Here is a 26603-nt window from a genome sequence, read left to right as displayed (position 1 = left end):
CCAGCCCCAGCCCCGGCCGAGGGCCGGGCTCCGGCGGCAGCACCGAGCGGCGGGGTCTGTCCGTGCTCGGGGAGCCCCCCCGTGTCACTCAGGCCGCCAGCGGGGCAATGACCCCGGGCGTGCCCTGTCCCCTGTCCCCCGGGAGCATCGCGCTGCCGGTGCGTCTCTCCGGGCCGCTCCTCCCGCCAGCTGGGACAGCGGCTCTGCCCGGTTTGAAGCTGGGGAAAAGAGGACAAAGCAATTCCAGCTTTTTCTAAACCGGAGTTCATCCACGGATGCGGGGCTTGGAGGCCAGGGGTCCCCCTGAGCCAGCACTTGCCACAAGCAAAACAACACTAAAAGCTGGGCCTGGCAAAGTCTGCACACCAGAGCAGTGTTTTCTCAAGCTTTACACAAACATAAACATAGTAAACACTCAGGGCTGTGTTTTACACACCTCATGCCCACATTTTCCTCCTGCTTGTAGGACAAGGAGACCCGTGGGCAAGGAGGAGCTGTTTGCTGCCCCCGTGTCAGTGTCACAGCTGTGTCACAGCTGTGTCACAACTCACACACAGCTCATGTTCTTGCAGGTTGCAGTGACAAGTCAACAGCTCTGTTTACTCACAGCAGTATTTTGTTTGACTGTTTTGTTTTAATTTGACTAAAGCCAAAGGATGTTTTGATTCTGCTTTGGCTCAAGGGGAAAAAAAATAGGATGTGACTTGTATCTGCTTTTGTTTTCATGCCAGCTTCAACCGCACACCTATTTTAAAGCCCAGGCTCCTTCCTCCCCYTTTTAATCATGCCAAAACCTGAAGTTACAGCAGCATCTGTCGAGTGCAGCTTGAAGAGAGCTGCGGGAGCCTGTGACACTTTGCTTTTCAGCTGGTGTAGGGAAGGGAAGTAGAATAAGGAGAGAGAAGGGGATCTGCTTGGCATGGCAAAATGGGAAAGTCACTGAGTTACAAGATAAAAAATACGGGAGAAATTAAGAAGGTTGTGACTGGGCACTGMCTGAGGAGCTGCTGGAGAGCACAGTGGGCAGTTGGCACAGCCTGAGGGATGGTGTGAGGRGAATTCTCAGCCCTGGGAGGAGGGAGAGCCAAGGGCTGGCCGCTCCTCACACAGGTCAGCCTCACACTTCCTTTCAAAACAAAAGCAGCCCTTCTGCAAATGCATCCGTGTTTGCGTCGTATCTAGGAAGCAACTGATCCATCTGCTCTTCCACTTAAGAATATGGATGATGAGAAAGTGACTGGCTGGGCTCCAGCAGGAGCAGGAAACGCCCTCCTCTGCTCATTGTGATGTGGGAAGCGGCTGGGAGGGCACCTGCAGCCCCCGGAGCAGCCAGCCTTCCGACCGGGCATTKCCCGGGGCTGCTGCCTTAGTCCTTAGGGATTTTGGCATTCAGATGGAGAAGAATTSAGCCCAGCCTTGGAGATGTAAAATCATAGTTCTTTGCAGAGTTTTGGCTGGGAGTATAAAGATGTTTATCCAGCTGCTGTAATCAAAGCAGTATCACAAACAGAAAAAACTATCTCATGGAAAGGTGAGCAGTTTTTTCAGTGTTAGATGAAAGCTCAGAAATGGGGAAGAAAAAAAAAAAAGTTTTAGTCCTTCGAACTTCTACCCCAAAACTGAAATCTGACATGTCAAGCCTGTGGCAGAGAACCAACAAAATTTTACTAAAAGCATTCTCAAGGACATGATAAATAGATCCATACAACTTCTGGTGGCCTAATCATTGCTGATTTCTTGGGTTTCTAGAGAAAATCCCTTCTCCCTTGAGCTTAACTCAAAAGATCTTAATGCCCTCAGTGAGCTTAGTTTCCAAACCCTTTCCTAATACACCCCCCAGCTTGGAGATCCAGAGTGTTCTTAATTTAATACCATTTGCATATTGACCTGAAAACATCATGGGGCACTAAATGTCATTACCACAGGGATGGAGTCTGGAATGGGGGAGGCTGGTTTGTCCACAGGGYCACAGCAAAAGCAGCTGAGCATTGCAGAGCAAAGAGCTGAAGCACCAGTGGATCTGTCTGTGGTGAGATCCAAGAGTTCCTCAACAAAAATTATGAAACTTCAGTGACGTGMGCTTGCTCAGAGCTGAGTGTTTATCATAACTGATAAGCAAATAGCAACCCCATTACTCTTCTGTGGCAGCTCCTCCCCAAGMTGGATGTGATGCACAAGGAGCTGCCATTAAAAACCTTCAATGCTCTGCACTGAGAACAGGTTCAAATTGTTCCCTTTCACCCTCTCAAGAACAGCCATTCAGGATGGCTCAGTGGGTGCTGTGCCAGGCAATGCCCAAAATCTTCATCCTGCTGTTGGAAGGTGGCCAGAGCCAGGATCACTTTGGATCASACGAGGGGCACAGTCACAGCTTTCCCTCCCAACCCCAGCCTGCAAGAGWCAAATTCTTTACCAAGGCATGAGCAGCTTAACGTTCCTTGGGCTGTCACAAGGGTGACACTTTTCTGCTCAGACACTGTTTGCTGGGTACTTCATTCGTGCACAGTAAATTCTCACAGGTCAAAGGACTTTCCTGTGCCTTTAAAATGTGTCAGAAAGTTTGCCTTGCCCAGTATCCTGTCTCAAACAGAGCCAGGAACAGACACTTACCCGAGGGGTGCTAAAGAGAAAATGCAAACTCTGCACAGACTTCCCCCCGGATTTACCTTTTGTGTGTGGAGTTCCTGGAAGCTGATGAGGTCAAGAAGCTGCATGCAGCTGATGAGCCCTCCTACAAACACATCAGTTTGCTGGAGCAGTTTGAATCTCAATGTTGTTTGCTCAGCCAAAAGCCAAAACCACGCTTCTCTTTCTAGGATAAAGGTAGAACCTGAGTTCCAGCAAACATCATCACCTTGGTATGAAAAGTGGAATTTAAAGCAGTTTTGGGTGCGTTCTGACAGTGGTGTTTTATTACAACACTTCACAAGCAACTGTTACAGCAGCAATAGCAACATCATCTACTGGGACATGGTCACAAAGGCTCTGTTACCCTGGAAATGGGAATTATCAGTTCTAAATTAGCCAAAGCAGCACGGACTGGATCCTGGCCTCAAACCCCTGGAGACTCCAGAGATTGGCTTCAGTCACTGCCCCCATATCTCTCYTTAAGACTGTGGTATTTGAGCAACTTAAAGTTGCATTTCTTCTCAGGGTGAGGTGGGTTTGGCTGCAGAGGGCYGCATGGAAACTATTTGTCCGTCTCTGAAAATGTTTAGCTATTATTGTGGCATTTCAGCTCTGTAAGGATCACATGCCACTCCTGCAYTGGCATCCCTCTTCTCTCCACCAAGTCCTTGTTGAGCTTGGCAAGTGCTAGACCTGATTTTATAAATAAACCAYCAGCATTCCATGCAAGACTGATTTCCAAAATGAAACCCTCACCACTAAGAAAATGTGTTATTGAAGGATGGAGCACAAAYAGGGATGAAGGCAGCAGAGCAGAGCTGCTCCCAGCTGAGAATAACCCAAAGTGCTCCTTTCTGCTGGGATACTCTCCTGGTTTTCCAGCTCCTGATACATTCACTGTCCTGTCCCTCCTCAGTYTGAAGTCTCAGTACATGAAGTCCTACCAAATTCTCACACAGCACTGGGAAGAACTAAAGCTAATTCAATCCTTAATACACAACATTTTTACTTTCATTTTAACCTTGATTAAAGCTTGTCCTGGCAAATTTCAGGCAGCTGTGGAGAAAGTAGGACCAAGAAACTTGGCAGAAGCAGTTGGAGGGCAAACACATAGTTAAAACATCATCTGGGCTTATATTTTTTACAGAAATCTTCCCAGGCCTCTCTGAGCTCATTTAACTCTTGGTGCACCAAAGGCAAGTAAAACAACCAATCAAGATGATGCAGCAGTTTCTCTGTCCTCTCATTTTCTGAAAGACCAAACAGYTGCTGAGAGTGTTTTAAAAACCATGCAGGAACTTTTGCCCCAGTGCAGAACAGAACAAAGAACACAAGTGCTTGGCATTGTTGGAAAAGGTTGGAAAAGCTGAGAAGGTGGTGACAGCTCCAGCGGTTTTGTGGCTCACTTGGAGACTTGTCTGCTTGGTAATCTGGGCAGTGACTGTTTGAAGAGGATGTTCTTAGCCTGGTGGAGGAAGGGTTGGAAGCTGGGGCAGCATTAAAGGCAGCTGCAACTGTTGYTCCCAATATTGGAAGCACCAGCTGTTTCAACCACCAAGCCCCTATCGAGGAGGGARAAAGCCAGAGCTGCACAGGGAACTGCAGAGAGCAGAGGGGAGATGCTGCMCCACCACTGGGTTTTGCTCAGCTCAGCCACTCCCAGTTCCCCTCTCAGCTCTGAGGGCTCCAGGTGCATCCCCACAGTTGTTTGTGCAGGGCAAGGTGTCAGCTCTGCTGGAGAACAAACCTCAGCAGGGACACTGAGGCTGYTCTCAGCTGCTGATTGCTGCTTTCCTTCCACCCCATCCAGCTGGCACCATTACTGCATCTGCCAGCAGAGCAGTAGGCAAGAGCACCCTCTAGCCTCTTCTCTGCAAACAGTAACTCCAAAAATCATCTGTCTCAAACATTTCTAAGCTAGCAAAACAGCAGAAACTGAAATAATCAACCACATTTGCCTTTCTGACACCTCACAGGCCACACATTGAATTTTGTACTGTCACTAGTACATATATACCTCAAATTCTATGGTTTTAAGAGGAACAAGCTGCCCACAATCCATGATAAATGCCTTTSCAGGAGAAACCTACAACAGGCCCAGCACAGTTACCACATTTACAACCACGGGTAATGCTGGTTTGAATTTTGTTATCATCACCATGAACACACACCAACCTGGGGAGGTGGCTTAGAACCCTAACAAAACCCATTTCTGCTCATTTCTCATTGAGATATCACTCAGTTCTATGCCCAGACCCCAAGTAACTTTTATTTATAGTGCTGCCCACTGGAATATTGGACAACCAGACATTCTCCCTCAAAGGTCTGTGATGCCATGTCAGCACTGACATAAGCTGACWGGGGCAGTGCCACCTTCTCAGATTCCTCACCTTCAGCATGCARAGACCTGTGTGAGGAGGGATAATTCATCCCCTTTGTTTCCTTGGAGCTCAATCCCAAATGCCCACAACGCACCTACTGAAGCTCACCCACATCTGACCTCCAAGATGAAGCAGCTGCACACGCTTGTTTCCATCACCTGCATTCCAAAWGCAGCAAGTACAGCAAGATGTAGCAAATCCCTTTTTATTTAAAGCCAACCCACCTTGGGTTTTGAGCTGTTCTGCCCTTTGGTAGCAGCAGAGCACACTCACACTGCTGTCTGCCTGCTCCTCTCCTGGTGCAGAGCACACCAAAGCAGGTGTATCAGGATTGCAGGCACCACAGGAAGGAAATAGGAAAGGAGCAGGGGACAAGTCTGCAAGTCTGGGATAGAGGATATAGATAGCAAGGACATCATTGACCTGACTGCAGATTTTGTGAACACACAGAGCTCGGGTCAAAGCTGCAGTGCCATTTCAAACAAGTGTCTATTCACTGCTTAAGACATACCACAGGAAAACTGGGAACACATAAGGAAATGCATGCAACTAGAATAATTGTGAAACAGTAGGATTTCACAAATAAAACAATCAGCATTTATTGTTGTATTACAAAACACTTCATATTTTGGCAATATTTTACAGTTTATCCTTTTCCTTCTTAGGGCCTGTTGAAAAGGTATGAGGARGGGAAGAAAAGAGGAGAATGTGGAAATTAAGATTAAATTTCAATGTCTTGCTTAAAAAAAAATCCTCCCAAACCACCCGTCCCTCCCACCAAAATAAAAATCYAGTTTCACTCAATTCCACTATTGAAAGAGGCCATGGGTGAAGCTGCAGGCAATTTCACTATCAAACGCATCAAGAAGACAAACAAAACATTCACAGTGGTCTTCAGTATGGTCTGTTGCGTTGATCATTTCTGAAATCGTTTCTGGAAGGGAAAGAAAAAGTTCTAAGCAAATAACAAATGAAGCAAATAAATAGTTCTTTTAGTCAAACATCTCCAGGCTGACGTCTGTGTGCTGCTCTGTGTTTATAGACAGCCTCATCCAAAAACATTCACAAAACTCAACAGCCAGACCGGGTGATTTTCTCCGGAAGCTCCTATCTGTAGTTAGTATTTTCATGGCTTGCACACACATAAACAAGSYTTTTCCCACAGTCCCTATCAATCCCASAGCCAAGCAACGACAAAGGCTCCTCTTACCTTCCTCCCATTTTGCCCCCGTAGCCACCTCCCCGGTCCCCTCCTCGGCCACCACGCCCTCGGTAGCCCCGCTCTCCTCCGTAGCCACCTCGCCCACGGAAATCTGGGAAAAATACAGAAACACATCAGGATTTACAGAAAGATGTAATGACATGAACCTTTTGAACACTTAAGAAGTGTAGGTATTTTTACACACCTCCTGATGGGCGYGAATCTTCTGGTCTGGGCTCCCCACACTGGTTGCAGGAATTCCTGCGAGCGAAGTTCATGTTGCCACAGGACCTGGAACAGACAAGGATTCCCCAGACTGAGCTGTGAAGAAACTCGGARAGCACACATTAAACACCCCTGCCCCATTAAAATGACACTTACGGGTTAGGACAAACCCAATCACCATTTTTGGGTTCCCCACTTCTACCCTGGAAACCTCCACCTCTTCCATAGCCACCTCGTGAACCTGCAGACAAAATTATAATCAGAATAAAGGTCTGGGACGTGCACATGAAAAACTTGTATCAAGGATTGTCACTGCCTTCAGAACCCAAATGACAGACAGACTTTTCAGAAAGTGGAAGGAGTGTTTAATGCAAATACATTCCCGCTATTTATTAAAAATTCTTTTTCAGCAGTAAAGGGAAACTTGATCTGCTTGGATTGCCACTGGGTAAATATAAACCCACTACATGCATTAATAAAATTTCAGAAAGATTTAACAAGGTATAAGATCAGTCACATATGGCCAGACTTAGTCACAGAACAAAACCTTAACAATAAAAAAAGTCTGTCTGGATTTATCCCAGGATGCCTCTGACACAGGAACAGGGACAACATTCTTGCTTTCTGCATCACAAAATTAAGAACTTTTCCACCAGCTGAAGTTGTTGAAGAATAATTTTGCATCAGCCTACAGAATTGCCTGACTTCAGAACTAGAATTTGTTGACAGTCACTGCCCAAAGCAGGATTCCTGGAAAATGGTAATGAATACCCAGTGGATTAGTGACAAAATTGTACATTCAGAGAATCAGGCAGATTGATACRTCCAGAATTAAAGGAATCAGACATCTAACTGCTGCTCCAAGTCARCAGCAGCTGAATAATGTACCCWGTTTTAATACCAGCTGGAAACAGAGTATCTCAAGGCCTTGCTGTAACAAGCAAATACTCACTGGGAATTCTCATCTATGTATGTGGGGTTGGTATAGCTCAACATCACTGTTACACTATCTCTTTAAAAGCAAGGCTGAGACAAGATCTGGAGATTTTCCAGTTCTAACGGAAAGCATAAATTCTGTRCTGTGCAAAAGAGATTACAGATTTCAGTTTACTTAACTGGGTTCAATCCTTATTACTCCCTTTCCTGGCAGAATCCCAAAGGSTCATATATTTGATGAATCACTGCTTCAAAGTCAACTTCTCTTTAATAAATCAATCATAGTGAAAAAAARCTAGGCAAAAACAAGGATTCTACAGATTTTAGTCCCACCTCGACGCCCGCCACCTCCACCTCCTCTCATGAATTCAGGTCTTCTGGTTGCAAAAGAAACTTTGATAACATTGCCATTGAATTCTTTTCCTGTGGGAGGAGAAGAAGGATCAACAGAACTCCCAACAACACAGCAGCAAGCCCAGCAGAGCAAAAGTGATTTGCACACACAGACTGAACACAAAACTCTTGAGACACAGGCAGGCTGCAGTAAATCTCTCGGTTTTGAAAGCACTGGTCCAAAATTGAGATGGAAACACTGAGATACTTGCTAAACTTGCCATAAAACCACAGATATTTTAGCTTAAATGAGATCTGCAAATTGYAATCTAAAGATGTAGGAACATTAAAAAGATTTTTGGCCATGCTTGTGGGGAAGCAGTTTGGATGTTTGAACTGTCTGTAATTCCACCAAGTCAACAAGGCTTTTGTACCACTCAACAGCCAGCCCAAATTTAACGCCCAAGTAAGTGTATTAAATAAAGTTCATGGTTCTCAAAGACTGGGTTCTTCATAGAGAAAATGTTTGTCAYAGACAAACAGCACTGCACATGTGCCTAAAATAGTCATATTTGCCTTACCCTCTTAAACAAAAGTCGATTTGCATTTTATTAGCAAATACAAACATCAGACAATGTGCCATGGTAATTTTTTTAAAGCAGTATCTTTTCTCACGAGATGCAGAGTAGGTCCTTTTGTTTCTAACCAATATCACTAAAATTCTGTGAACACACAAGGTGACAGGAGCAGGCACTTTACCCTCACCCCCTCAAGTTTATTATCACAAGACTGTTGCTGTATTTCCTGCAGTCTGAAGAGTTTAATATCAATGTAATTCTGGGATAAACACATMATTTTCAAACCTTGCTCTTCATTGTATATACACAAAGCACGCAGCACAAGATTGTCACAACCATTCCAAACTCTAAAAATGCTCCCACAACACTAAAAATATCAATGCAACACTGTAGGGAATCCCTCCAGCTGCTAACACAGATTACCGCTCTGTTGGTCTAAACATTAAGTGACACAAATACCACCTCTTGTACCTTGTGAAGGGATGACTGAGGTACAGCAACAAACCTTCAGTTTCATTGCACATTTTTGGTCTAAATCACTAGCTGCTGTTTAATGAGAGAGAAATCCAGCACACACAAGAAACCATTAACTATAGGTTTTTGCTTAAGAAAAAAAAACCAAAACCCCAACAAAACAAACCCCAAGCCAAATGCCACATAAGAAGTATCATGGAGTCCTCAATGAGGTTATTGATTTGCTTTTTCCATTGCATGTTGGATTCATAAATAGCCAAAAAAAACAGATAACTCTCACCCACCATCAAACCAGTCAATTGCAGCTTTAGCAGAAGGAGGGTCATCAAAAGATACCGTGGCTTCTCCCTTTGGCTTGCCAGTGTCCTTGTCTGTGTAGAGGTTTATCATGGGTTTGCCAGTCTTTTTGTTGGTCTGAAAAGAAAGGTTGTACACTTGGCACAGCAGAAATACTGATTAAGTCAGTTCAGAGYGTGAACTGTAACACTGAGTATCTTTAGTGAGAATATTCTCTTGGAACAGGCCTGCAGAAACAAAGGGGTCTGACTGAAGGATACTGACTGGCTGTTCTCCATGAAGTAAAGATGGGCCCAGTTTTAACAAAAAAAATGAGGTCAAGTGCACAAAATCCAAATTTAGAATCGCAGAAACAGGAGCAGCAGCCACAGAACAGAGGCACAAGTGCTGCAGTATGAGGGTGGCACATATTGGATTAAAGTGTCAGGGTCATAAAGACTAAAGAAGAGACACAAAGCAATCTAAATGTCACTAGGAGAAAGGTGCTAGGGCTGCCAGCTTACAAATGAGCTGTCAGCTGGGAACCCAGATAAAATATTATCTACAACTGCTGGGGAGGCAGAGAGAACTCTGCCTTGAATGATACCAGTATATTTCCAGCACACCAAATCCACCAGTTCTCTTCCTTCTGACCCATGATTTTTCGTTTCACATACCTTTATGATACCAATCTGTTTGAAATAGTCTGCCACTTGATCTGTTGAAACATCCTCTCCAAGTCCTTGCACGAAGATAGTGTTGTTATCAGAGTTGTCAGACTCTGAATCTGTGGAAAATTAAGCTACATTTACCATGTGTTTTTGTGGGAGCAACAGCAGCAATATTTTAAGCACAGATCTRTGCTGCCCAGTAGCAGACTCCTCAATCCCAGAGATATTTTGTGAAATAGAAGAGGAGCAGGGAGCTTAATTTTGAAGTTAACACCATTAACTGAGTACAGTAGACAACTGACCAGCTGCCTGCCTCACACCCAACTTCTCCATGCAGCTGGGCATCCCAACCCACCAGAGCAGAGTGTGTTATAAATAACACAAGTTTAGCAGAAGTCTGCTGGCAGTGAAAGCAGCTGCTTGGCTCAAGCAAGGGGCTCAGCAAGAGATTCTTACTTGCTGCATTAACATCCAAAAATTCATGTGCACTTTAATTAACTGCATTTCTTTCAAGGAAGACATGCTTTAGCTGGATTTCTATTGAGCCATGGGAATTGCAGCCACATCTATCTTTCTAGAMAAACATTTTAAAAGCAGTGACCTAAGAGCTACAATCCACTCCCACTCACTGCTTGTTTTCTTACCAGCATCTGATCTCGGTCCATAATCCCTCTGACCTATGATATGGGTTTGACAGAAAAAAAAAAAAGAAAGAAAAAATACTATTTTTAGCACAACACATTCAAGTGACTYTTTTAGCAACAAGAAAATATATAAAGAATGTATGCAATGCATCTAAGATCTACGACATTAACCAGAGATTTAGAGAATATTTAGATTTAAATGTTCAACAGAAGGTGTCTGTAGGACGTTAATGYGTTCTTTAACTTGCAGCATGTGGCAGTTGCCACACTGATGCTGTGCTGGTGTTTGCTTGCAAATGCTGGTTGTCACATCACCAAGCAGTTTTCCACTTTTTTTTTTCTACCTCTAGTACCCTTCTAAGAAGCATTTGTAACAAAAATTAAAAAAAGAAAAGAAAAAAAAAACAATCCGGTGAACGTCACTGTCTCCACAAATTCTTTCATGCAATTTGACAGAGTAGAAATCCAGTTTATTGCTACAAGTTTGGCTATTAAAACTCGTGAACACACCAGCCTCACCAAAACTCTATAATGCTTCTACTAGATAGTAACAAGATATTGGTGGCTTTTAGATTTATAAAGAATTTCCACTGAAACATTTTTGGATACTCGGCACTTACCACCGTAATTTTTGAAGCCACCACGGTCACCACCACTGCAGAGGAAAAATTGAAGAAATGATTTCTTCCTTAAGTCTCTACGTGCTGAGCCCAAGGCTCAATCTACAGTTAACTGATGACAAGTTGAGAATTACTGTCTGGCAGCTAAAGCACCATCTCTATGTTCTCCTCACTACCCATTCATGTTCAAAGATTAAACTACAAAGAAAAAAATCTCTCAGGGTGCTGCACTGGTGAAGAGAAGCCCTAAGGAGTATTTTAAACTAACCCATACACGTGTGGTTGGTTCAATACTTTCTCCCATCCCATCAGCCAAAATAACAGCTATTCAAAACTGGGGTTTAAACAAAAACATTATTTTCATGAAGGTTAATGTGGGCTTTAATTGTAGATGTAATTGCTACTTTGGAATAATTAGTACTTTAGTACTTTCCTAGTAGTCAAAAGAGCTAAAATTAATCTCCATTGTTATGCATTTATAATACAGGGGATAAATTATCAGAATGAGCCATTCTCTGAGCAAGGGTCTGTGGGGACCTACTGTACTACAGCACTTGGCATTACAGAGAAGGTGTGTGTATGTGAGCTTCAAAAGCAGAGGCCGTGAAGTTTTATTTCATTCATTCTGAAAAACCTGTGGCACAAAATGTAGACCAAGTTAAGAGAATACACACATCAATTTTCAAAGGTTAGAAGGGGATTTAAAACAGGTTGTTTTGTCTCCAATTATGTGCATGAAAATAAACCCTCACTCTTTTAACTACAAAGGTTTGTACTGGAAGGATTTTTCACAACAGTATTTTTAACTGCATCCATGTTATGAGCACAAGATAATCAATATTCAAAGCCTTCAGGAAAAATACAACCACTGGATTTAAAAAAAAAGTCAATAACCAAATGTCAGAAGGACTATCTCATATTGCCATGTAGAAGTGTGTACTCATTCCCCTTTGTGTGGGGGACACAGCTGCCACCTCAAAATTAGACAGCATCACCTGATCCCAAGAGCTTTCCCACCAAGATAAAGGCAGTGTGAGCTCAAACCCTGATGCAGAGAAATTCTCAGCCTCTGGAGCTACTGTGCCTCTTCACCAAAGCACTTCATGACTAGAGATCACTCCAGGTGTTAATTCCATCTGTTTGCTCACACATCAGAGTCCAAACAGGGCACACCAGCACCCAGCAAAAGGCAATGAAGTAAAATTAGGGAATAATTTCTCTGGACTCTGCATTTGTTACAGCAAATGCAAAGTCATGAATGGAAGCTGCTGATACTTAACATTTACGCGAGAAAATCTGCCCCAAGTGAGGAACAAAATTTCAAGAGSTTATAATCAAACCTGGATTAAGAGACACTCTTTGGAGGGTGACTGACATTCTGGGACAGTACATGTAACGAGTATCAGATGTTTGGCATKACAGAAAATATCACTTTTACTGGGACTTTCCTTAAAATAAATTTTTGCTGCAGATCTTACTGCTGTTCCACAATATTCAGGAAATAGCTGAATGCTAATTTGAAGTGTCACTTATTCATTARTTCACTCTGCTCATCAAAGATTTTACATGTAACAGTGTTAGTCTTTACTCAAGGCTGTCTGTTTTCAAGTACTGATGATAAACACAATGGTGATCATGAAATTTACTGTAAATACCTTTCTGCCACCTCCAATTCACTCCAGCTTAAAAAAAACCAACTCCTTTATTATGACATAACAACTTTTAGTTCTTCTGGGATTTTAACTCAGAAATAACAAGAGTGAACAATACCAACCATGGAAACATTATCAAAATTTTCCCATGCCAGATTATAATCCCAATTCATCAGGACAGCAATATCCAGAACAAGACYGTTTTCTGATGTGCGAGTGTACAGCAGCATAAATTAGAAATACCCGATAATCTAAAAACATATAGAAAGTAAGCTGGTGTCAACRCATCCAGGATTTTCTGGAAGTGAGGGTTTGTAGGATGCTGGGGTGAAAAAGTGTGCACCATGATCCTGAGTGAGAGTTGCATATGTAAAATATAAAGAAAGTCACAGTCCAGGGGCTAATTCCTAATTCTGTGATACAGTAGTTCTGCACTCTGCACTAATGAGTGCAATCAATGATCTCTGTGTTTTAATTGATGTCTATAGAAATAGTTTTTGCCCAACAATGTTTCAGCATGTTATCTTCTGCTTAGTCTMACATGCCCAACCCAACAAAAATCTGCATCAAGTCATTGTCAGATACCTTTGGTGATGGATTAATGCTTTCCTACATTTTAAAGTGGCACTTTTTATGTGATTTACAAAACTGAAGTGTGTTAYCTTCCTGCAATTATTAGCCAAAGCTACAGATTCTCTGGAATCWGGTGGATRTCCTGCAGCAYGGCAAACAYAGAAACTGCCAGCAGCTGATGCCAYAGTCTCAGATTTACCCCTCACTGAGACCCAAAATTCAATTCAGCAACTGAATTATTACCCACATTACTGTTATAAAAAGTGTGGAAAATACAACTGCAGCATTGCTTTACCAGGTCTGCACATACACCTCAGAGATGGGTGCCCAGATGGATTTTGGAGTCTTAATATCCTGTTASAAACATGAACAGGCAGTTCAAACCCAGCAGTGCCACCAACCAAGATAATAAATATGAGACTGAACTGCAGGCAGCCAGAATGTGACAAGGCACCACTCGCAGAGTGTGAATTTGCTGCTATGAAAGAAAAATTCTCAGATATTCTTTTCTCYTCAGTCATAGATTTACCATCACCTAATAGACTTCATCTGGATATTGCTTAAACCRGTTGGGAATAACTCTTAATTAAAGGCACAGATATCTGGGAAGCATCGACAAAACRCAATTTTATGAAGTGATCAGATATTGGCAGAACCAGCACTAAGAATGCAGGCATCAGTTTTCAGCCTCCAACATGTACCTGTCTCACCAAGTGTATCTGTAACACCTAAGASTGTATTTTACAAACAAGAAAGGAATATTTAATGCACCAGCAGTCAGTGACAGATGGGTTTTCTCCCTTGTTTGTATTTATTGTCTCTGTTCACATTCTTCCAAAGTCTTTATAAAAGGCTAAGCTCAAGCATATCTGTTACAAGTCAAAATATTAATTCTGAACACAAACCACACTATTGTAAGAACGTTTGCACTAAGCTGTAGTTTCTTTWTATCACACTAATTCCCACTCCTAATAGCTGATACAACAATTAAGCTGCACAGGTAGCTTTTGTTTAGAGYCGTTCATCACAAATCTGCACAAGAGTTAAAAAATAATCTCTACTGAGCAAAGTCAGGATTTCTATGACAAATCCTAACAAAATRGTAAATCTCTTCTAAACTACATCTGTGGAGTTCCACCAACACAGTCTGCATGAGCAGRGCCAAAAGCAGAGCTTCTCTCACCTGCTTTGTTTGCTCCTGTATTTCTCACTTACACGCTTTACCAAAACAATTCAGACACAATCACAGTAACAATTAATTCCTTATTTTTCAGAAGAGGACTCTAACAAAACACATTGGGTGAATAACTTAGGGTAAAACTTYGCATTCTCAAGACCTGGTATACCTRTTTTCTAACAAAAAGATRACACTTTTTAGCCAGARWAAAAATTAGTGAGCTCACCAATTTTTCAAGCTTCAAAACAAAAGRGTGGGACAATATTACTAAAATCCCCTAAGATGCAATTGAAGACCATTAAAACAAAATCTGAAGGATAATTTTGAATCCCTAAGTTATTAAAACTAAAATGTGACCTTCTGACACATGATARAATGTGTGTTCTCCATTGGACTAATATCAACTAAGAAATCTGAACAGGAATTTCTCAAAAGATATTTTCTTCTCAATGCTGAGTGACTTTGCACAGGCAMAAAAGAAAAATGAGTGTTGAGAGCGCTCAGTACAGTACATGTCTAAGTCCTTCTAGTTACCAGAATAAAAATTCACCTCTAAAGGTGCATCAAGATCTCCCTGTGTTTAAACACCAGTCAAGGAAGAATTTTTATTATTAGCAAAGAATTAGAGATTCATTTACTGTGGTCTTACATTTGATATTAATCTGTTTGTAAAGACAAGGAGCAATATTTTGCCCTATTATAACTTATTTACATGTTATTTTCTAACCACTGTAAAAATCAAAGCCTACATTATTATTAYTCCATCCCWGGAAGTGTCCAGGCTGGATGGAGATCAGTGGAAGGTGTCCCTGCCCATGGCATAAGGTGAAACAAGATGATTTTTAASGTCCCTTCCATCCCAAACCATTCTGGGATTCTGTGAWTWCASTATCATTAAAGTGTCTGTGTAGACAAGATTTTCAGATGATTTCCTGATGACTATGGAATTTTCACAATTGAATGTTAAACATAAAAATGTGATCAGGACAACTGAAAATGGTGGTTACTTAATATTGACCTGATTGACTTAATATTGACTCTATGCATATTTTCCCATAAATAAATAAATAAACAAATACATGAAACCCATGATTATAACCCCCCCAAAAAAACCATACCCTTAAACCCCACATTTTCACAGGACTAAACATGATGTCTTACCTTATTACAAGTTACTTTCCCCTTCATTATAGAGTTTGTTATTTAATTTAACCTTTTAGACTTTTCTAAAAAGCATGTCTGGTAAAATAAGTATRTCAGAAGCAGAATCCTCTGTCATAATTGTGCAAAAAAGACTGAATAAAGATACATGACACAGTAGTAGCAGAAAATTCCCACAACAAATACCATTAAAGCCAACATCACTTAAYAGAAGCAGACAGAATTCCTAATAAATGCCTTCCCACTTCAATGTACTTTCTTACACCTCTTCATTCACTTCCCCTTTTTCCCCATCTTTTGGCTTCCCAGCCCAATGAAGCACTATGATCTAATACGATGTGTGAGCTAAGATCTTCTTCCATTTTGGAAAAATATTGCAAGAGGCTTTATTTTCACTGACATTAATGTATTTTACTATGTATCTTGCAAAGGCCCGAGTTAGTTCCAGAATAACAAAATCTATCAGCAGTATGTTTTTTGAAGCTCACATTCATTCCTCTTATCAAAAAGGGCTCAGCTATAAACAGCTTTTTTAAAAAAAAAACAGTTTTTATCACAGGAATATGGATAATCCCCATGCACAAGGAAAATCTACTTTTAAAAAAAAAGTTCAGTTTTAACTGAATATAGAAATTAACTTAGAAATTATTCTGCTTGTTAAGTTTGTATTATGCAAAATACTATATATATTATAGAATTTATGTTATATACATTTATGTTTATTTATAGTATAGACATTTGTACTTATTATAGAAATTATTACAGAAAAATATGCATTAAGTTTATATTATATAAAACCCCAGAAAACATCAAATAACACTAATATCTTCTAATTGTGCAACCACACCTAACTAGAAGAGGTAAGATACTCCTACATCATTACAAACAAGCCATTAAATACAATTTGGGAGCATCTCAGAATCAGATTTTAAATATAGTTTCAAAACAAACACCTTTAAAAGTAACCAAGTACTGGACTATTTTATTTAAATTAGATCAGTTCCAAGAGAAACCACTGCATAATAATAAGAGTTTTTCATCTGGAGTTTAGGAATAACCCAGAGCTGTGCAGCCTTTGGAAGGGTAAATGGTGCTGACAATCAACACCTCAAAGCTCTCTGGAAGCTTCAACGTTCTYGCCCTGCATCAGTGAGCCCTCTCCACCCCCAATCACTCAGAGGCACACAAAGGGGAGCCAGTTGGGAGAGTTATTAATAAATAATATGTCATATGTTTAATTCAATAGGCTTTAAAGCCAAGGCCCCAATTGCAGACCTCTGCATGAAATCATCTGCAAGCACAGAATTAATTATGTGCATAAATTTTCTTGACAGTCCAGGGCCTAAGGCAATGGGGAAAGGGGTGACAGCAYTGTCAGTATTYCAGATCTACCCAAAATAAACGTGTTTAGACTGACAACTAAATCAACAATAAAAACTGTGAATTTTAATMCAAGTTTAACAATGAAAAAGAGCAGCAAATAATGAGTAATGTTCTACTAAATTTTATGCCCATTACTGCAAGGACAAAATCATTCCCTGGTAAAATGTGAGATACCTTACCTACGAATTTTATTAATTTTTTTCAATCACTGGCTGTTGGTTTTTTGTCACTGAAAACAAGGGATGGGTTGAGGCAGTTTTTGTATTGCAACTCATGCAAATAAAATGCAGCTCTGTGTCACAACAATCAAATGCTTGGTCTCAATCTATGTGAACCTAAAAGCTGTTCCCCTAGGCAAACCCTTTTCTGTGCAGTGCAGAAAGATTTAATTTTAGAAACCTTCCATTTTTGTCAATCTAAATCTGAACCACCTTAGAAATAGACATATAATAAATAAAAATTAAAATCAGCTAAACAATAGGAGACAAGGGTAAGGAAGTGCAGGCACTGGAATGAGATCACTTACCTATATCCAGACATATGACCTCTTCCATCCATGTCATATCCCCCTCTACCTCCTCCCTGTGACCCGCCATATCCTCTATTATCTTCTCCATACCTGCTCTTTTCACGACGATCATCTGGGAGGAGTCAAACCAAACCCAAGTCAATTGTAGTGCAAACTGCAGCACAGTGAAAATTCCCACCCTGTAATTCCMACCTCCCCTTCATTAACTCTACCATTTACATCAGGAAAGTATCAACTCCTRAATCTCTTTGACATTCTCAAAAAACCAAATTGAACTTTCCTCCATTATCTTCCTTAGCTTCCAGGGTCACAAAATATGTCAGAATGTAGCAAACACTCTGTAATTACACTTAATTTTCCAAATTTTCCAGTATTTCCAAATATTGTCTAAAATATTCTTTCCATTTGACTTCCATATAGCCCTCCCAGCTTGCAAAAGGCATCAGTGAAGACAGAACAAGGATAAATAGAGTGGGTTGTGCCGCTGGTGTGAAGCTAATGCAAGAAAAGGGATTTATCTTAAACTTCTCCCTCTATCTCACAATTCACCTACACAGCACAAAGCTGGAATGTGAAGTGCAAAAGCTCTTCATGACTGATCAAGACATGTCACCCTCACGCAGGAAGAAGGTTCAAAATAGCTTAGGAAGAAAATTCCATCTCGAATTTGCAGAACTCAAAGACAGAGACTGCAAGGCTGCCTCTAACAAAGGTAAATTCAACCATTTTGGGACCCCAAGAGTTTTTTATTTCTCTATAATGATTTAAAAGTCTTAACAAATAAAACATTCCCCAAGAATATCAACATGGAAAAAGAGTTTCACTATTCATCAAATCAGCTGCTTACAGAAGGAAATCCAACCATTTCAGTGTTTCYGCTCCATTTCATTAACCAATACTGAATTCAACCTGTGAATTTTACCTTGGCTGTTGTGGCTATAGTTTCCCTTCTGAGACTGGTAGGATTGCTGAGAGTGGCCATATGAGCTTTGGTGCTGGTTATAGCCTGACTTTTGGTCATATGAGCTCTGGTGGCCATAGCCCGACTGCTGGTCATACGAGCCCTGGTGGCCATAGCCCGACTGCTGGTCATATGAGCTTGACTGCTGGTCGTAAGAGTCTTGGTTTTGTCCATAGCTTGACTGCTGGTCATAAGAGCTTTGGTGCTGACCATAGTTTGATTTTTGTTCATAAGAGCCTCTTCCACTTAAAACAAACAGAATTGGAATTAATAGCTAAATGTTCACAGAACAGAGAGCAAAATAACGGTGGAAAATTCATGGCATTGTTAAAATTTCCCAGTCACAGTTAATTCATTACAAAACTTAAAAGCATCACTCTGTTCACATATTCCARTACAACACTTGCTTTCCTCCCTCTCCCCAGTAACATCACTTGATGGAGAGCCTGTGACCTGCTGAATACCAGATTCTTCCCTCTAGAACTGCAGGGCAGAGCCTCAATGCTCATGTTATATGGTGTAGCTGAGACCTGCTGCCTAAAATAACCCAAAATATCAAAATTTTGCTTTCATYGAATTGCAACCTCTCTTCTTCTGGGCATTCTACCATTTGTCAAGAATTTTTCTGTTACAGTGGTCTGTAACATACCTGTGGTTCTTCTCACTTCAGGGCTGCTTACACTACCCCAGCAATCTTCATCAGAAACACTGACCAGTATCATATCCAAGATACACAATGCAGCTCTACATTCCAGGAGGGAGTCATAAATCTTCTGACTAATAATTTTCTAGTAACCACAAGGGAATCTCACCTACCCCACATCTGCCTCAGCATCTGAAGTGGAAACTGAAGCATTTTGAAAATCTAGATAGATGAGAGAATAGTTCCAGCTGGCTTAGCCCTTCATAGCAAGGCATAATATAGATTTATGAGAAATAAATTGCATCCAGGGAGAACACTGGCTGTTACTCATTCCTTTGTTTTCCCCCAGGTACTTAGTTGTGCCTTAGCTGTCATATTGCTTCAGTAACTGAAAAGCATCTCTGACCTCTTCCACACTTTCTTCTCTTCCCTCTCCCTGCTTCCACCCTTTTGCAAAAGATGAGGCACTAGAGCTGTCACTCTCCAGTCTGGCAATCTTACTTGCTAGTGAAAGTACCTCAGAAAAAGGAAAAAAAAATACAAGAGCCTACAGAAAGTCWCCACCAGCTTCTCAAAGCACTTTCAGATCCATTGCATTGGGTTTAACCAATCCCAAAATATCCCATCTGAGTAAATACCATCTAATCTGCTCTCTCCCACTTCTAGCCTAGATCTTAGCTTTAACCTTGCTAATCCCAGTGGTAAACAGCTTGTGAAGATTTTTGTTATTATCTTCACTTCAAAAAAGTCAGGTCTGCTTTAGTCTTTTTACCTTTACCAACAAAGGAAGCATTGTTGAGAATATCCACTATTTGCTGCCTTCCTTTCTCTCCTCTAGCATACGATAGCTACAATTTTGTGGCCACCCTCTTCAAAGCTGCTATAATCTAATTTCTGAGTTTCTCCTTATTTGTTATAACAATACATTGAGAAATTTCCCTTCGAGGTCTTTTCTTCATTTTCGAGATCACAAACAACTTGTTGGAGAACCTACGTGCTGCATTTTTATTCTACTGGAYATCTACAGAATGAAAAGCTACATTATTACCTTTGTACAGCTCTAATAAATGTTCAAAAAACAAACCAAAACAAAACTTAACCATGCCTTTSTTAGGGATGCAAAAATGACACCCGAGTGACAGAAACTACTGCAGGCAAATTGAGGAAGAACAAACTACAAAACCAGAAACCAAGTAYAAGTCTGCTCAAGTCCAGACTGCTTTATCACCTTGCAAGAAAATACAAAACCATTTGGACCTTGGACATAAGAATGAGGTTTAGTACTCAACAGCTTATTTAGAAGAGGTCACATGATCCTCAATAAAGCCCTAAGACAAGCAGTAACCTCGGGGTRCAGGCACAAAGCTTGTAAAGCAGACAGTGAAGGTATTCTAGCACTAAGGGGCCTTATAATTATTACAGGAARTTAGGTTGTATTTTCCAACATACTCTCAAAGTTGTATCATTAATCCTGAAACTGAATCCAATAAAACATCACAAGTAACACACATTTGCAATAGCACAGAGTACAGAATTAGAGAGCAGCATGCATGTGAACGTTTACTGATGAGGATATAAATGCATCATGTTCTGAGAAACCTACTTAGTTGGAAAAACAAAACACATTTCTTAAATGACATTTCTGAATCCCTTCTCTTTCAAGAAAAGGCATTCTAAGTCAGATAAGCAGCCTGCAATCTGAGAGCAGCTAAGAGTTTCTTGGTAACAGCTTATTTGAAGTTAATGAAAGAGCTCTGTAAGTTTATACAAAAAATGTGACTGGAGAGGTATTTGATAGGTCTTTCTCCTAATCAAAACACTCTGCCAAGTTCATTCTTTATTGTAGCCACTATCCAAAGACTTTCTAAAGTATGTCCCCATACAGCCTGACTTCAAAACAACTACACCCATCCTTCTTAYATAAAGACATACTCTTCCCATACCTCCTGTCTTTCACACATTAAAAATGTCTCAAGGATGTGGATTTTCAAGTATTTGTCTTTTTCTCAGCAATGTTAACAGGAAATTTGTTATAGCTCTAGTTAAGAATGCACAACTAGAAATATTTTACATAGATACTGGTAAACTCTGCTTCCTTACCCTCTAGATGACCCYTTCTGCTGGCCCTGGCTGCCATAGGACTGCTGGTTATATGAGCTCTGATTCTGATTTTCATAATTGGATTCATCATCRTATCCCTGGGAATCCTGTCCATAACCTGGAAATTGAGGAAGAAATTTTTTAGTCAATATTCACCTTTTAAATACTGCCAATGAATRTAACAAGCTAGCCAAACCTGATTGATTTTGTCCATAGTTCCCATGATAGCTTCCATAGTTCTGTCCATAGGAGGAATTGTCTCCACTCTGCCCATAACCAGAATATCCCTGYAATTTCAAGAATGTACTCAAATAAGTATGACTTCCACAGCATGTAAATACAGTTTTCCTTGGCTAGACACAACTGCAAAYATCAAGCACAGCTGAGACTGGAATTCTTCCTGGCCCAGGAACAATTACTTTCACTCATGGAATATCTGCCTTGAAATCCACAACAYTTTTTTCAACATACCTGTCCTTGTCCATAATTCTGACTGCTCTGATTGCCATAGGATGAGTAGCTGCAAGAGAAAAATGCATTTAAAAAGTGCTTAGGGTGCTCTCCACAAAGGTTGAAAAGTAAAGGTATTTTTGGTGTCTCTTAGTCTCTCTTCATTCCAAAATAGGTGTTTAATGCAAGTACAGCAGTTCTGGGCATACTGAAATTGCATCAATTAATTAATGGTTGATTGTCAGAAGCCAGAAGAGCTTATTTTAATTYCTGCTGTGTTTCAAGCACAAATTCAAATTTTAAGTACATGAAAACTGGGTTTGCTGCAATTTTATAGTGTACTTATTATTCTGCCACTTTAAGCCTTCATGAACTGACAAGAACCACATGCTGAAACTCATCATACTTAGATACAAACCCAAACTCAGGCAGTGCTAGATGCACAGAACTTTATGATTTTCATTAGCAAAAGCAGCATTAGCCATGATTTTTATACTTCCATAAAAMCACTCACTCATTAAAATATACCCTGCAGCCTTGGGCCACATATCAAACATAATAAYCTTTGACTAAAATCTTAGTGAACACCTTAAGGCTGTCACATGAAAAATATTCCTCTGTATTCATGACAGTTCAGAAGTTCTTACTATTACAAGATGACATTCCAATTCACACCTGATTATTGTCTTCTCTTCAGGAATACAGACCTTYTTCTTGTTTTGTAAGACATCTTGATTAAAGTCCAGGTGCAAGTTTTCTGCATCCTTAACTCCAAAAACATATCAATAYTCTATCCTGAGCAAGCAGTCATCATGCTGAGAATACTAAACGGTCTTTTCTTTTTCAGATGTAATTGGTAACAGCAAAAAAAAAAATCCTCACGTACCTCTGCTGGCCCCCAGACTGACTGTAACTTCCAGAATCTAGAAAAAGAAATAAGTCATATTGAAAATTTCCAATGAATATTTTAGTCTCTACTTACTGTAAGAGGAGAAAATTTGGGGAGAGGGAGAAAGGTTSAAATCCATTGGGTAGTACAACGACTTCCCCTGCAAAATGAGACAACTTCCTCTTTATTAACAAAAGAAAAAGATTTAAGACTGGAATGACAGCAGCACAGGGTGTGGGGGACACAAACCAGCTACAGCCACGTGGGAATGTCCCTTTTGAAGGATCTGAGTTCTGCTTTCAAGGAGCCTTTTCAAATACCCGGAACTGTACAACCCCTCCAATGGCCATCATCAATGAGCAGAATGCAGCAGCTTAATTAATCAGGCAGAGCAAAGTAGGTCAGTGCAGCTGAACCCCCTTTTAGGATGCTCTAAGAAAGCTCAGCCTAGCTAAAGAGGACAGAAATAGGCAGAATGYGAGATGAAAAATCATGGATGGAGCCATGACACTTCCCTTTGCTCACATTGCAAGAGGAAAAACCCAACTGAGAGCTCAGCAGCACGTGACAGATGCAGGCACACAGAACACACACACACTGCTCCATCAGCCTCATATCCATCCCAATTCCGGCTGTCTGGAGCAGTCTCCAGCTCTGCAGAGGTTTCTCACAGCCCATTCTGCTCTGTGTTCTTCCAGSCTCTGTACAACACAGCCTCCATCTRTCTCTCTTCCTAGGCAGGAGCCTCAATTTGATTGAAATTCCCACTTTCTTGTCAAAACCCAAACACTCTGGGTAACAGTCCTGCAATTTTTCTCTTCTCTCCAAATTTCTATAAATAATTCAGTGCCATGGTCTAATAAAAATTATCAGGAGTTTCTCACCCCCAGTTTCACTCTTTCTCCCACATTCCCTTTCCAACCTCTACACCCAGAACTGCCTAAAACGCTGACACTGAGAATTCATTACAACGCAGGGTAAATGTCATAAATGACTGCAACCATTTTCCAATCAAACCACTCATCAAATTGCTGAATCTGCTCATTATCCCTCTTTGAGCAGGTTATAAATCCAATTCTGCCAGTGGTTACACAGACACTTAGCCAGAGGTTTGATGAGGGCATCACCTAAGGCGACAGATGTGAATTGGGGGGGCAACACCCCAGATATTCAAAATTGAAGCAGCATTTTTAATGGWAAAGTATCTGCTCAAAGCAACACARAGTATCAAATTTTCATACTCTGYAACAGAAACATTTACAAAAGGAAGAGATGAAACGATGCTTAATTTCACATGTCCTATAAAGCTGTTTCACTCAGATGTGCATTTCTCCTCCTTCTACACTGCTACACAAATATTTMATTGCTTTTGCACGTTGAAAAGCAATTAAATACCCAGGGTAGACATGCAACCCAAGTTTGTTTTTAAGGGTAAAGGTAAAATTTTTACATTGTTTCAATTTAAATGATCACAAAGTCAACTAACAAACAGGTAACTACATTTTGAAACATGGCTGTGGTTTAACATTTACGTGCCATTAATGCCACTAATTAAAGATACTAATGGTTGTATCAGGAAGAATTCTAAAGGATGTTACCAGCTATAAATTTAAGAACTAGATTTAATCTCCTCAGTTCCTCCCTAACCAACTTCCACCAAACCACAACATTTTGGGAAAAAATTGAAAGCAAAACCAGATAAGGAGCCCAGAAAATATGAAAACACACAATCAGAGGAATTTCCTTTATTTATACAGTTTTCTACATCCTCTGCTAGACCTCTTACAGACCTTTGATCGATTTATTTTTGTGGGCTCAATGGGTACAAAAGTCTGTAAGGATTTCTGGAAATAACAGTTTATTCTAGAAATTCCTACACTGACTTTTTATTTTAAATGTTTAAAAAGTTCATGGAAAAATTTCCTGTGGATGAAGTGGGACATAGCAGCCTAATCACCTTGCACTGCTCAGGGGATTTAATCCTCCTAAGATAGAAGGAACTGCTGCCTGCACATTTGAAAACTGACGTTCTCATATCAAGTATTTCATATAAACAGGCAGCACYGCTTCTCAGTATCCTCAAAATAAAAAGAACCTCATGTTTGAACAACACTAAAAACACAGGAGACATTCAGGTGCTTGACTGGTCAGTAGCTGAGGGATGGGGAAAAAGTGGGTGTAGTTTACTGCCAAGCTTTACTCATTTTGTAAAAAAATTCATGATTTGGACTCACTTTAGTACCTTTGGACACATTTGCTTTTCCTGGTATGTAACTGCTCCTTGTGTGAAACGATTCCTGTAACACCCCTTGCTTTGTATTGTCTATCACTCACACATGCAGCACAAGACAACGCCAAAATGGCTCGACCATAACAAAACATGGCTCGCTCCACAAAGCACGGACAGCCTTGGAATTCCTGCTCCCACTCTGGGATGGATGCACGAGGATCCACACCTATCCAAGGCTTCTCTGTCCGGGGGGAACTCAAGCACCCCCACCTCAAAGGGGATGAAAAAACAGCAGCAYTATGTGCTCGCTGAGGCCCCAGGAGAAGCTGGGCTGTGTCAGGTCAGCCGGGACAGCAGATCCTGCTTCCATGCTCAACTAAAGCCCCCCCTGGAAAACAATCACAGCCAGGGCGTTTTTAAGCCCACGGCAGTGGGGTGTGAAGCTTTCTCACTTCACTGTGTGAAAAGCACACAAAGTGCAGAGCAGAGGCAGCACATACCTGGACACAAGGGTGGCTCCCCTGCGATGCGTTGGGGAGGGCATGTACCATGCTAAGGGGGRGCACGACCCAAGGCAGGGGGCACCTGCATTCCATGGTGGTGCTGATCCATGGGGGAGCACACAAACCATGTTATGGGGAGGTGCAAACGGGGGTCCACATCTCATACCGGGGTGTGTGGCGGGGAAACCACAACCCAAGCTCCAAAGGGGAAGGGCCGTGACCCAAAAAAGGTGGCTTACATCTCACACCTGGGAGAAGGATACACAAGCCRAAGGCAGGCGGCCTACACTGGGGGCATGAACCAAAATGCGGTCCACATCCCACACCTGTGGGTGTACGTAGTCCAGAATGGGGGGCCTACATTGGGGGGAATGAACCAAAATGTGGTTCACACCTCAAACTGGAGGAAGCTGTGGCACAGCCCAAAGGGGCGGTTCACACAAACTGGGGGCGTACCAGACCCCAAAAGGTTGGAGTACACCCCACGCAGCATCCGAGCACAGGACCCCAAGGGGACCCTGCCCCCCCACCCCGGTCCCCCCATTGCGATCCGGGCAGGGAGCGCGCCCGTCCGGCCACGCCCCCGCGCGTAAAGGGGCGTGACCCGAGCGGCTCGCGCAGCGGGGCTCCCCGGGGAGGGGGCGTGGCCTCGGCCGAAGGGGGCGTGCCCACGGGGGCCACCGGCGGGGGCGTGGCTCCCCTCCCCCTCACCGAGCGGAGCGGGTGGGGGGGGGGGCGTGAGGGGAAAAGCGGGTGCGTCCCCCGCAACATGGCCGCGGCCTTTCCCACATGCGCCACATGGCGCTCGTTTCTCCCGCCCTCCCGCGCCCCACCGCGCCCGCGCTCGGCGGCGGGAAGCGGAGCCGCCGCTGCCCGCTGAGCCCGGCGGGCTGGCGGCACCTACCCGAAGCCATGGCGGCGGCGCTGAGGGGCGGAGGGAGCGAAGGGAGCGCAGRGACCAACCCGCCCGCCGCGCCGGCCGCGCGCACACTGAGGCACCCGCAGCTCGCGCGGACTGCGGGGACGGACGGCCAATCAGCGCGCGCGGCGCMTACCACTCGCTGGGGAAGTGGGGGGGGGAGAGGTGAGAAGGGCCGTGCCAAGGTACAGCGGGAGGGGGGGATTGTACCAAGGGGAGGGGGTGCGAGGCTGTGCGGGCGCAGCGGAGATCGCGTCAAAGGATTAAATGAGTTTAATTAATAAACGCACAGGGCACTGTCAGGGTGCGCAGAGGGMAATGGGGGGATTGCACGCCCGCCTTTCCGCACCAGCAGTCCCCCTATTTCTCTCGGTACCCCAGTTGTGCATCACCATTTGTGGCAGATGCTGAATGGAGTTAGAGAAAAYATCCAAAAGCTGGGTCCTAAAGAAAAAACAACAAATGT

At 42.2% G+C, this 26603-nt stretch overlaps 1 protein-coding gene across 1 annotated transcript; it reads right to left on the bottom strand.

Annotated features, from left to right (window-relative positions):
- Positions 1 to 5583: 5583 nt before the first annotated feature.
- On the bottom strand, positions 5584 to 26247 carry TAF15 (TATA-box binding protein associated factor 15). The gene is made up of 16 exons (XM_057373330.1): positions 26123 to 26247; positions 22483 to 22519; positions 21618 to 21666; positions 21343 to 21433; positions 21147 to 21264; positions 18365 to 18648; positions 17440 to 17554; positions 10968 to 11002; positions 10348 to 10380; positions 9710 to 9819; positions 9041 to 9170; positions 7705 to 7794; positions 6592 to 6676; positions 6416 to 6501; positions 6220 to 6322; positions 5584 to 5943 (listed from the first exon to the last, which is right to left on the bottom strand). The coding sequence occupies exons 1-16, from the start codon at positions 26130 to 26132 to the stop codon at positions 5904 to 5906; spliced, it is 1416 nt and encodes a 471-aa protein (XP_057229313.1). The 5' UTR covers positions 26133 to 26247; the 3' UTR covers positions 5584 to 5903.
- Between the last annotated feature and the right edge of the window lie 356 nt (positions 26248 to 26603).

Source organism: Malurus melanocephalus, unplaced genomic scaffold, assembly GCF_030028575.1.
Source record: "Malurus melanocephalus ecotype Western Australia unplaced genomic scaffold, MMel_1.1 scaffold_193, whole genome shotgun sequence".
In the NCBI taxonomy this organism is placed as follows: Eukaryota; Metazoa; Chordata; class Aves; order Passeriformes; family Maluridae; genus Malurus; species Malurus melanocephalus.
The sequence above is the reverse complement of the archived record's forward strand: the minus strand, read 5'-3'. Positions and strand labels throughout refer to the sequence as shown.